The 13,249-nt window shown below is 37.5% G+C and overlaps 1 protein-coding gene and 1 long non-coding RNA gene across 2 annotated transcripts in view; one reads left to right on the top strand and one right to left on the bottom strand.

Moving 5' to 3' along the window:
• Positions 1 to 13,249, bottom strand: part of LOC141569643 (uncharacterized) — a 166,203-nt gene that overhangs the window by 9,619 nt on the left and 143,335 nt on the right. The gene's annotated exons all lie outside the window — the stretch shown is intronic.
• DSPP (dentin sialophosphoprotein) lies at positions 1,340 to 11,363 on the top strand. The gene is made up of 5 exons (XM_074323736.1): positions 1,340 to 1,426; positions 4,319 to 4,397; positions 5,524 to 5,610; positions 5,739 to 6,722; positions 7,218 to 11,363. The coding sequence occupies exons 2-5, from the start codon at positions 4,347 to 4,349 to the stop codon at positions 9,423 to 9,425; spliced, it is 3,330 nt and encodes a 1,109-aa protein (XP_074179837.1). The 5' UTR covers positions 1,340 to 1,426; positions 4,319 to 4,346; the 3' UTR covers positions 9,426 to 11,363.

The raw sequence follows: 13,249 nt of genomic DNA, 5'->3' as shown, positions 1-13,249 counted from the left end.
AGACTCCTCCTCCTCCACATCAACATGCCATCTAAATAAAAACAAAGTGCTTGCTTTGAAAACACAGCTTCAAAAAAAAAAAAAGAAAAAAAAAAATCCTCTTTCCATTCCTTCCACTCCCTTTCAAACTTACTGCTTTCCCTGTAAAAGTCCTATATATAAATTCTGTAGTTATCACTGTTGGGTAGTAGTATATTAGTAGTCTTACATGGTTCACATGCTTTGATATTATAACGTACAAAAAGATTGGACATAGACAATAGTTTAGTGGTTACTAGAGAGTAAAGGAGGAGGGGGGTAGTAGATGAGGGTAAATGGGATCAAATATATGGGGATGGGAGGAGAACTGACTCTGGGTGGTGAACATACAATGTGATATATAGATGATGTAATACAGAATTGTACACTTGAAACCTATGTAACTTTACTAACCATTGTCACCCCCAATAAACTTTAATTAAAAAAAGAAAAAAAGATTGGATTATTCCTGAAAATTCTGAACAAGTTCATGGAGAGACATAGATTGTCAAGTTTTTAAACTCACAAATCAGAAAAATTGTGTAGAGATTATCTGCATTATAGGATATGTCTGAGGTTCAAGAGGATGGTGAATTCAGGTACCAAAACCTTCTGCTAATAATGTGGTTTGGTTTTCTATTTTGTTCTCCACAGCTGACAGATAACAGAGATAATTGAGAGCTAAATCTTTTGTCCATGCACACTTTTGCACATCTAACTACCTTACAAAAAGTTTTGGTAATTTGAATATATATTTTTAAATTTAGTTTGAATATTAAATTGATACATTTAAAAACTTCACATCAGTGTTTAGGTCAGAGAGATTGCATGGAGTTACTATTTATAGATTGTTAAAGACACCTCTGGGCAATATCAAGACTGTTGCTTGAGGACAGTTTCTTGAATTATAGCACAGAAACTTTAATACCTACCTCAAGAATGATAGGGGCCTTAAATAGGCAGTCATACTTACTAAAGAAACCTAGAGTTTTCTTAGATTGCCAACCTTAGCAAGACAAGAAATGTCAGGGTGACAGAGTTTAAGTGGCTCTTTCAGATACATTACACCGATTCTCTACATTTAAGATGCAAAACAGCCTCCCAAGAGCTATTTAATTAAATGAAAGTAAATCTAGTCCCTTTGGAACCAAATGGTTCAGTGAGCAAATACGTATCAGCAAGTCAAGGAAGTGGGTGAAGTTATTATGTGCTTCATAGACACAGTGACACTTTATAACCCTATATCAGGGATCCTAGACAGTGATTGGTTGGGAAAATTATCAAACTGCATTTAAATTTCGGCAGGTACAAAATTGTCATGCAAAAGTCCAGGACAGTGTGCCACTCAGTCTTCAAAGAAAAAGATAAGAAATCCTGGATTTTCAAAGTCCTTTTGAAGGCTTTTAAGGTAAGATGAAACATCCTCTTTACTCAGAATCAACAGAAGGCTTTAGAAAGAAATTTGAATTTCAGAAAAGAAGTCAACTAGATTTTAAGAAGTGAATAACTCTGTATGATTAGATTTTTTTCCTTCCCTTTTCACTGGTCAAATCAAGACTTTGTATTAAAAGATAATGGAAAATTATGTGGGAAAAGATGCTAATTCTACCTACCAAAATATTGCCTCACTGAAGAATAGGGTTTTTTGTTTTCCTACAGCCAGTATGTCAAGATATCAGTTGCTAATAGAAAGAGTATGTGTAAGATGAAGCAAATTTTAAATCTACAAAGTTAACAACAGAATGAGTGATTAGAATCTTTTATGTATAATTCACTAAAGTACCATTAGTGTTATTTTTATCGAGAAAAACCATTTTTAAGAACCTTGAATCTATGTAGTTAACCATTGCAATGTAAGATGTGATGGGATTTAATGAAAAAGGGAAAAAAAACCCTCTTTTTCTTTTAAATAGTAACAATAGTAACATTCAAACACTGACTCTATTAAGAAATAAACATGAATTTTAGAATTTGATTTAACACATTATGTTACATTTATTTCAAAGTCTGGCTAACCCATTCAGTGATAAGCTCCATGAGGGTAGGGCTCATGTGTTTCTAGGACTGAATGTCTGGCCCACATTAGGCTTTCAAATTTTTGTTGAATGAATGAATGAATTCCAGTTTACATTTAATTTCTTGGTCCCTGAAAAATCAAACTGGCCTAGAAAATTAATTTATTTTCTGCCAACTAACATCAGGGTTTTAAAAGCTATATTCAAACACTTCTACTTAGAATAGCTAGAGATTCTGACTTCTGTTACTCTGCTTTTCCATCTTACAATATAATGATTGATTTGAAAAAAGAAAAGTATGTTACTGAAAAATTGGCAAACTGAGGTGGAAGTTTGATAATTATCTGGTTGCTTTGGTTAGTTTCAATAAAAAATTAGATAACTCAGATTTTAAAAATCTAGCTTGGACTTTCAAACAAGGCTTTAATTAGGCTTTTCACTGTTTTACTATTTACTTGTCCAAATTAACTAGATAATTGCTAAATCTCATTTTATTTGTGGCAATACATAATCAGAAAGGGAATTCCCACAATTCTCTGCTTTCCAACTGACAAAATTGAGGCCATTTCTGTAGTCATCTTTCAAGCCATTTACCTGCATGTGGAAACAGTGGTGAGCATCCTCACGCATCGTGCAATTGCTCTGGAGTGAATCTGAAGGGAGCTAAATGTGGGCAGATCACTGGGCTGCAGTTTTAGACAAAGGGGCTGCACATAACCTTGGCCTTCACTCTAGGTGCCTTTTGAGGACCATGGCTCCTCCAAATTGTACTGTAGATTGGCCTTCTGCAGAGTCTATGTCATGGTTAGGGACTGCCAAGTATGGTGTTACCCTTGCTTACTGAATGGCTGCCCTTCAGCATCTGTTGCCAGAGCTCTGCGTTATACTTGTTCTGAGGTCACCTCAGCCTCACTTTTAATCTATAGCATTTTGGAAGGAGGTGTTGGCTTCCTGCTGAGCAGCTACAAGAGTAATCACTTTTTCCCTTCTCTCAGTAGCTCTGAACTGTCCTCTCTCCTGTGAAGACATGCCAATAATCCTATAGCAGCTGAGGTTTTATTATATTTCCACCATCAACGTTAAATTCAATAAAGGCTATTTTATGACATGCAGCATTATAATCTATAAATCCAGTGGGAGTTCATGAAAAAGGAGTAAAAGTCTCCCTTCCTTTCTATAGTAATAGTATCACTACATCAAGAAATTCAATTTACAGTAACTAGGAATTTAAATTTTTGATTCACATGGACTATAACGTCTATTCCAATGTACCAAAAATATATACTAGATAATTTCTGGATGTGAATTCTAACAGGACTAAAGGATTATGTTTTTAGAAGTCCCACATAATAATTGCTATCATTTATTAAGAGATTGCTAAATACCCAGGACAGTGCTAGTTATTGCTTATACTAATACATATTTATTCATCAACAACATTCATGAAATGTCTTTTTCTGTGCTATGTATCAGACTACAACGATCACCAAGACATTCTCCTGGGTCTCAGGAGCTTTCAGTAGGGCAGAGGAACATACAAGCAGCCAGGCTATTTTAAAACAGTGCAATGTCCTACTAGTGAGGTGTGCAGAAGCAGCTGGGTGTAAAAGGAGATACTGAACACCTTCTGACATAGAGTCAGAGAAGGCTTTTCAGAAAATATTCTTCTGCTAAAAAAACTGGGGTAATCTTGAAGTGCAAGCAATATTATTATCCCAGACAGAGAAAACAAAGGCTTAATAAAGTGACTCAAATTTCTGAAGCTCACACATCAAGTAGCAAAGGTGGAATTTGAACCCAGGTCTCTGAATCCAAACTCCATGTTCTTTCCATTAGCCTAGACTCCCTTGTGTCTTTCCCTTACATCTAGAATAACCCAATGTATGGATTTGGGGTGAGGATGATACCTGCCTCACCTTCTAAGCACAATAATAGCACACCTAGCTAATACTTGGTCTCAGAAGAGAGGGAGATTTTACCATCAAGAAGGACAAAGATATGGTTATGCCTTTGTGCGTACATGGCTGTTCCCCTTTACTGGCAGAGGTGGACAACATCTAGGTGGCTACATTGGTACTGAGTGTGATGGTGCACTGTATGTCCCTGTGACCACTCCATATGTTCCAGAACACTGAGCCTTGACAGCTGCCTTCTTATGTCGGATACATACTCCTTCCCAAGAAAAAGGCAAATGCTTACAGACCAAAATAAGACATTACTGTGGTTATCATGCCTTGCTTTATAAGTAACCTTGTATAACCTTGTGCTGTTCTCTTTTTTTTTAGTAGCCATTAATTAATATTCCTAAAGACAATGAAGATAATTATATATGTTTGCATTTGGGCAGCAGCATGGGCTATTCCGGTAAGTATGCCTTCCTCAGAAAACCTCCTGACTTTTCTATCTCTTTTCACCTAATATTAAAAAATATATGTCTAACCACTATACTGTAGATCTGAAACTAATGTAAAATATTATCAAATGTCGACCGTAACTGAAAACAAAAATTTTAAATGTATGTATATTTCCTTAAGACTTTGCAGATAAGCTGAGCCTAAATATTTAGATTTGCATAAAACAGTTGACAAGGTATCTCTGGGGTCTCAAGAAAACCAAACATGATTCCAAATTCATGCTCCCATTACTCCAATCAAAACTCATGCTGGTCAGAAGGATTATTATTTTTAAAATTCAATCAGATTACCCTGTATTCAATGCTCAGAAGTTATGGAGACTTTGTTCATCTTTGCTCATGCACTATGAATTTCATTCTAATATCAATGAATTGTTTAGGAAGTTTCAAGAAAGAAAAATGGGAAAAAAACAGACTCTTTTTCAACATAGGAAAAAAATAATGTTTTATTCAGGGAGTTATTTTTTATATGCTCACTGTGGAAAATTTGGAATATACAGATAAACACCAACAAAGAAAATTGAACCATTTGTAATTTTATTAGTCAGCTGCTATGGTTAACATTTTGGTATGTTTTCATAATACCAAACACTTTAGTATTTATGTAATTGAGAATTTTCTCAACTATGTCAAATGTGCTGGTGAAGGACACAGAAGTAGCCAATACTTGATTTTGCTTCTGCACCAGCTCTTGTCACTCCTAAACTATTCTTTTAGGAGTTTTGGCCAAGATTATACCTAGGGCGTGTCTTGTGCTATTATTGTAAGAGGCTAATTATACAGAAACACCAAATGTCTATCTCCTCTTCTTTAATAAAGACTATTCTCTTTCAGTAGTTGAGATAAATGGTCTGGTTAATTTATCAATAAAATTGGTAACACCATTGTAGAAAATATCGGCATGCCCAGTTCAAATTCCACATAAGCATGTAAAAGGTCACTTCTTTTTTCTACCTGATTAGATCATATTTTGGCCTTTATGTTTTATATATTTTCCTTCATGTAGAGAAAAGTGTGTGTGTGTGTGTGTACAAAAAATAAGAATGTTTTCGATTTCCAATATTTTCACTTTGGTAGGTTCCTCAAATCAAGCCATTGGCAAGATATGCTGTTGACAAACCTGTGAATTTAAATCTTCTAGCAAAATTGGAAGTGCCAATGCAGGTATGGGGTATAAAATGTGTTTCTAAGGTGTTTTTAGATTCCATTAACTTCCAAAAATTGACACTCTTCTTTTTCAGTTTGCATTACTTCAAGATGATATCCATGATTTATTTTTGTTTCTTTTCCAGGATGAGTTAAATGCCAATGATACCACCAAAGAAAGTGATGTCCCCATGCATGAGAATGAAATAGGAAGGCCACAGTACATCGAAGATGGTTACAAAGGAGAGAGAAATGGCTCTGAGGGGGCAGAAGCAGAAAGGAAAAGTTTTTATACACATTCTACGTTAGGAAATGAAGAGGGGAATCCCGAGGATCAGAATGGGGGCACATATGGTCATGATGGGATACATGGGAGAGAAGAAAGCACCACAGCAAATGGCAACAGGGGACAAGTAAGCATTATCAACAATACTGGAGCAGCAAATGGGAGCAATATTAATGGAAATACCGATAAGAATTCAACAAATGAGGATGTTGGAGATGCAAGTCAGAGTGAGGATGCCATTGTTGTTAAAGTAGATGAACATCAAGTAGCTGGAAGCAATAACAGTTCAGGCCGCGAAGATGGAATAAATGGGAATTCCTGTAGAAATGAGGGTAATACTAGTGAAACAACATCTCAGAGAGAAGGCGAGAGAAATGGTACTGAGGAGGCAGGAGTGACACCAAGGGGAAGTGGAGCTGGCAATCGAGAAGATGCTGGCCTGGATAATTCTGATGGGAGTCCTAGCGGGGATGGAGTAGATGAGGATGAAGACAAGGGCTCTGGTGGTGATGAAGGTGAAGACACAGGAAATGGAAAAGAGGGCACTAATAACAACAAGGGCCAGGAGGGTCAGGGTCATGGAAAAGGAGATGATGATGACAACAGCTTAGGGCAAAATTCAATTAGTAATGAAGATAATGATCCTGAAGACAAAGAAGATCCCCACGACATGGATGGAGACAATGCCTCTAAGAGTGAGGAGGATTCCGACCATATTCCAGAAGTCACTGGTAGCCAAAGAATAGAGCACATCCAAAAACCCAATCACAGAGAAAACAATGGTGTGGAAAATGGAATCATCAAAGAATCAGAGCCAAGTACTAATGGGAAGAGCCAAGATAAGGTTAGTTTGTGAAGCTGATTTCTTTCAATGGCAGTTTAAATTCTCCCTCTCCACTCACTAACAATAGCACACAAATAAATCATGACACAAATAAAACGTTTATGTATTTTTGCACCTAAATTACTTTAAAATTTAATGGGAAAGTGAGTCTTACTAGACTTCGATATAGAACAATTTTAAAAATCAGACATTTCTGAACATTTGGTTACAATTCTAGAAAAGTCTTATGCTAAATAATGGCTGCACCGTGTAATGGTTTACAAAACTTCCTACTGGTTAAAAATGTGGATGGGTTGTTATATAATCTAAACACTAGAGCACTTTTAAGTACTGAATAAAGCACATTTCCACAAACAGATGTTTCTGGAAACAGATGTTCCAGAAGCTGAATTCTTGTTTTTCTGGTCACTTTCCCCAGTCAGTCTTTCTTAGACCAATGCAATTTTGCATCACAACATGCACTAATTAACCATTCTTTATTCCATCTTTCCATAGATAATAGAAATTGAAAGTCCCAGCAGTGGCAACAGAGATAATATTACCAAGCAAGCTGGAAAAGTCAATGAAGATAAAGAGAGTAAAGGACAACATGGAATGATCAAAGGAAATATCAAGACACAAGGAGAGGTTGACAACATGCAAGGACCTGCCCAAAAATCAGAACCTGGAAATAAGGTTGAACACAGCAAAACAAGTAGTGACAGTAATAGTGGCGGATATGACAGTTATGAGTTTGCTGATGACTCCATGCAAGGAGATGATCCCAACAGCAGTGATGAGTCTAAAGGCAATGTTGATGCCAATTCTGAAGATGACAATGACAGCAGTAGCCAAGGACATGCTTCTTATAACTCTGATGAATCCAAAGATAATGGCAATGAGAGTGACTCAAAAGGAGAAGGAAATGATGACAGTGATAGCATATCAGATGTTAATGATAATGACAGTGATGGCAATAGTAACAATGGGAGCAATGAAAACAGCAAATCAGACAGCAGCAAAGATCAATCAGACAGCAGTGACAGTAGTGACAACAGTGACAGCAAATCAGATAGTAGCGACAGCAGTGACAGCAGTGATAGCAGTGACAGTAGTGACAGCAGTGACAGCAGTGACAGCAGTGACAGTAGTGACAGCAGTGACAGCAGTGATAGCAGTGACAGTAGTGACAGCAGTGATAGCAGTGACAGTAGTGACAGCAGTGACAGCAGTGAAAGCAAATCAGATAGCAGTGACAGTAGTGACAATAGTGACAGTAGCGACAGCAGTGACAGTAGTGACAGCAGTGACAGCAGTGACAGTAGTGACAGCAGTGACAGTAGTGACAGTAGTGACAGCAAATCAGATAGCAGTGACAGTAGTGACAGTAGCGACAGCAGTGACAGCAGTGACAGTAGCGACAGCAGTGACAGCAGTGACAGTAGCGACAGTAGCGACAGTAGTGACAGCAGTGACAGTAGCGACAGCAGTGACAGCAGTGATAGTAGTGACAGCAGTGACAGTAGTGACAGCAGTGACAGCAGTGACAGCAGTGACAGTAGTGACAGCAGTGACAGCAGTGATAGCAGTGACAGTAGTGACAGCAGTGACAGCAAATCAGATAGCAGTGACAGTAGTGACAGTAGTGACAGCAGTGACAGCAGTGACAGTAGTGACAGCAGTGACAGCAGTGATAGTAGTGACAGCAGTGACAGTAGTGACAGCAGTGACAGCAGCGACAGTAGTGACAGCAAATCAGATAGCAGTGACAGTAGCAGCAGCAGTGATAGCAGTGACAGTAAATCAGATAGCAGTGACAGCAGTGACAGCAAATCAGACAGTAGTGACAGCAGTGACAGCAGTGACAGCAGTGGCAGCAAATCAGACAGTAGTGACAGCAGTGACAGTAGTGATAGCAGTGACAGCAAATCAGACAGTAGTGACAGCAGTGACAGCAGTGACAGCAAATCAGACAGTAGTGACAGCAGTGACAGTAGTGATAGCAGTGACAGCAAATCAGACAGTAGTGACAGCAGTGACAGCAGTGACAGCAAATCAGACAGTAGTGACAGCAGTGACAGCAGTGACAGCAAATCAGACAGTAGTGACAGCAGTGACAGTAGTGATAGCAGTGACAGCAAATCAGACAGTAGTGACAGCAGTGACAGCAGTGACAGCAAATCAGACAGCAGTGACAGCAGCGACAGCAGTGACAGCAAATCAGACAGCAGTGACAGCAGTGACAGCAGCGACAGCAGTGACAGCAAATCAGACAGCAGTGACAGCAGCGACAGCAGCGACAGCAGTGACAGCAAATCAGACAGCAGTGACAGCAGTGACAGCAGTGACAGCAGTGACAGCAAATCAGACAGCAGTGACAGCAGTGACAGCAGCGATAGCAGTGACAGCAAATCAGACAGCAGTGACAGCAGTGACAGCAGCGATAGCAGTGACAGCAACTCAGACAGTAGTGACAGCAGTGACAGCAGTGATAGCAGTGAGAGCAGTGACAGTAGTGACAACAGTGACAGCAGTGATAGCAGTGATAGCAGTGACAGTGACGGCAGTAACAGCGATGAAAACAGCGACAGTACATCTGACAGTAGTGATGAGAGTGGCAGCAACAGCAATGGCAACAACGGTAATGGCAACAATGGAAGTGATAGTGACAGTGATAGTGATAGTAAAGGCAGTGACAGTAATCACTCAACCAGTGATGATTAGAACAAAAGAAAACCCCATAATATTCCTTTTGGAAAAAGCTTGGTGAATGATAGGAAATCAATAATTCCAAAAAAGTAAAGAAAGGGGAGAAATAAACAGAGGACATGTAAACATCCACAGAAAATGAGGGGAATTAAATCAAACTGGCGGATTCAGAGCCAAGTTCCAACTCCCGCAGAGAGAGAATCTGAATGTATTACCTTTGGTACATGCGTGTTAAAACATATTCTGAAAAGAGTTTGCTGAAAGTGTAGATCTAAACATAAAAGAACAATTAAAAATTATTTAATAATTCACACAGAAACCTCAAGTAATCATGTACTACATGATAACTTCAATTGAAATGCCAAGCTTTAGAGAATGTAGCAAGCAAACACTTCTTAGAAAACAACCTGTGGCTTTGCCTTAATCTTTCAGTAATTATATATTCTGAATAGATGGTCCACTTTCTGCTGAGTAAAAGATGCTGTTACTATGATATCCAGCTTGGGTACTAATTCATTTGCTTGTTCTAAGGAAGAAACATACTTGTAATATGAAAAAAAAGAAAAGAAAAAAGAAAAAAGAGCAGCAACAATTTAACCTATATGGACCTTGGGAGTACTCTTTCTAATTGTTCAGTAGAGTAATTCCAAATTAGGGAAATTCTAAAGAGTGCTAGAGAAGAATTCAGAGGCTGAGTTAAACAACAAAATATGGTCTAATATTACAATTCCAGTTGGAAATTCAGCACAAAGTCCCTAAAACTATTGACAAACAGATGCAGTGCTTAACACAGTGACTTGCCTTCAATAGCCACTGTCCAAATACTAATAAATAAAAGAATACGTGAATGAAGGACTCTTGGAGAGTTTCACTTTTTGAACTCTATGTTCAGGACTCTGTTAAAGTGAAATCAGTTACTTGTCTTCCACCTCGGTCTCACCAAGTTAAACTTGGTTCACATTTCCCTTTTAAACTCCCAAAGTGCCAAATCAGACCCTGAGATTCCCTCTTCGCTATTAATCTCTTTAGTAAAGCCAGCAGTTGCTGGTGGGTAATGCTTGGAAACTACTATTTTTTTAATATGAGACTCATATATGCAGCTAAAAGCTGAGCATGGACCTTTCAGCTTTTGCATGAATGAGGGTAATTCTTAGTTTTGGGAAGAAGCCCAAATACTGGAATATGAGGATCTTAAAGATATGAGACTAGAGTGTGATCTTACTATAAATACTTTTGAGAGTGAATGGGGGGCTGTCAATAATTACTTGGGGACAGGAAGTATAAATTGGAATTGTTCAGAGACACTCGGAGATGCAATGACCATAGCCATAAAAACTTCAGGGTATTTTCTCAAGGTTTAGTGGTTATGATTGGTCATTTCTCTCTTTTTCCACTTAGGTAATTATTTTAGATTTGTTCTAATTCAAAGGTAAAAATCTACAGAGTGAAGTTTTGGGTGCAACTTCTTTAATGTTAATTTTCAACCAGTCATTAGTTGACAATTTATGTTCTAATATTAGGAATATTTTACACAAAGAGCAGGTTGTTTTTTCTGCTTCCTTCCTCCTTTATGCAAGAGTTTCTTAGTTAAGATTTCAATATTGTAAGGAATATTGATGAAAGCTTTTAAAATACTGCTATTCAAAAACTACTTGGTAACTCAAAATAATGCAAAATTTCAGGTTTCAATATATCACAATCATGTGAATGGTTCCAAACTTCTTTCGTGAAAATGTGCTCTAGATTTTTAACTCCTTTTAGGCTTCAGGTTTTTTTTTTCTTTTTCTTTTTCTTTTAATTTATAAAGTGTGGCTTCTAGTACCTGTTGCACCTATTTCAAAAGGTTGTTATGAGCACTAAGTCAGGCAATGGATGTGAAACTTTGTAAATTGTACAAGATATGTAAATGAAAGAGATAATGAATTTTGATGTTATAATAAACATTTATTTATATGACTGTTCACAAGGAAAACTCCCTTAATCTTAATGAGTTTGTAAGTACTTACTCTCTCCATCACAGTTTTAAAAATTAGGTATTTTATTTGAAAAAGTAATATATGTATATACACAAAAAATTAAAACACTATGAAAAGATATACAAAAATATTAAACCTCCATCATGCCAGACTCCCAGTCCTCCATTTCTCTTCCCTAGAGGCAATTCCCATTACTAATATCCTGTGGAACTTTCCAGAAATATTTTATGCATATATAAGCACACGTATCCTCCTTTCAAAAACACATGAAAGTCTACTATACACAGTATGCTTGTTTTATTCTATAACCTAACAATATACCTTAAATATTGGTTTATAGCACACAGATTGACATTCTGTATTGTAGTTCATTTTGTAAACTGCCATAAGTATTTAATCAGTCTCTATTTTTCCATCATTTTCTAAGCCATTTCTAGTTCAACTCTACAGGTGTCACCTGAGTCAATAGCACAAGCTGGATAAATTTTCAGCCAATTCTTATAAATATTTCATCTTAAGTGTTTCTGGGGGCATGGAGGAGATGTTCAGAATCTAGGGCTGATGTCAGAAACAATGACGGAAGACTATGACTGTGAATTTCCTTCCTTCCTTCCTTCCTTCCTTCCTTCCTTCCTTCCTTCCTTCCTTCCTTCCTTCCTTCCTCCCTCCCTCCCTCCCTCCCTCCCTCCCTCCCTCCCTCCCTCCTTCCTTCCTTCCTTGGAGGGCGCAGCTCACAGCGGCCCATGCAGGGATTGAACTGGCAACCTTGGTGTTATTAGCACCACACTCTTACCAACTGAGCTAACCAGTCACCTCTCAGTGTGGATTTCTTATATAATCATATCAGCGTTCACCTCTGGACCTTTGAGGCAAAAATGGAGACACTTCAAAAGAATGCCTCAAGAGTAGAAAACCAAATTGGTTTGGGGTTATTTTCTGGAATAAAGATCAATAAGCTACCTGCTAATATTGCCTATGAGAGTGGTATTTTTCTAAACTGCAGGTTGCCACTCATTTAGTAGGTCATAGTATCAATTTACTGACCAACATTTGGTAAAACAAAAGAAGAAAAAAAGAAAATCTTGAGGCATTCTACGTAGTGTTTTGTGAAACTTGGTAATATTTATCTCTATATACATACATACACAAATATGTCTAAATGTGTATATACTAGCACACAGTGTAAAACATCATTCTGACTGTTGGTGGCAGTAAAAAAGATTTGAAAGCCATTGGTTTGGAAAAGTGTTATAAAATATTATCACTGCTAGTAATAATTTTATATTTAGTTTTCACATTCACTTTTCTCCTTCTTTCTTTTCCAGTTTTGAAGCAGTGGTTAAAAAAAAAAAAAAAAAGAAACAGTGGTGTATGTGTGGAGGAGTTGGGGAAGAGTGCTGGTGGGGATGGGTTTCTGGGTTTATTTGTGCTACAGTAAAAGAGCCAAGGTAATATTGTCATCTTTTGAACAAGAGGCTATCATGGTGGTGCTGGTGGGTTTGTTGGGAATTCAAGATTTCTTTTGGGTTGCAGAGGCAACTCCACATGTGACTGAGGACACACAATTTTAAAACTGGCTCCCAGAGGTCATTTTATCCTTCCCACCCTGAAACAGGAATTCCTTCTGCACCTGCTCTCACCACAAACTAGGAAAGGTAGTAAGGGTTTTTATTTGTTATTGCTGCTGTTATAAAATCTATTTCTTAAAATAGATTATAAAAAGATAACCTTTGGAGAGTCATACTTCACTGTATGAATATATTTTAAGTTATTAACTGGAATGGAATTTCCCAGAACTCAAACTTTATGGTTTGTAATGGAAATTTTGAAAAACTTTAGACCAAAATAACTAGGAACTATTTT

The sequence above is a fragment of the Rhinolophus sinicus genome, linkage group LG02 (genome assembly GCF_036562045.2).
Source record: "Rhinolophus sinicus isolate RSC01 linkage group LG02, ASM3656204v1, whole genome shotgun sequence".
Classification (NCBI taxonomy): domain Eukaryota; kingdom Metazoa; phylum Chordata; class Mammalia; order Chiroptera; family Rhinolophidae; genus Rhinolophus; species Rhinolophus sinicus.
Note: the sequence above shows the minus strand (reverse complement) of the source record. Positions and strands in the feature narration are given on the sequence as shown.

Bases quoted from the DNA above. Each gene is read 5' to 3' on its own strand.
- DSPP (XM_074323736.1), top strand. From the start codon at position 4,347: ATGAAGATAATTATATATGTTTGCATTTGGGCAGCAGCATGGGCTATT. The intron at 5,611-5,738 runs GTATGGGGTATA...TTTCTTTTCCAG, and splicing joins AATTGGAAGTGCCAATGCAG to GATGAGTTAAATGCCAATGA. The intron at 6,723-7,217 runs GTTAGTTTGTGA...ATCTTTCCATAG, and splicing joins ATGGGAAGAGCCAAGATAAG to ATAATAGAAATTGAAAGTCC.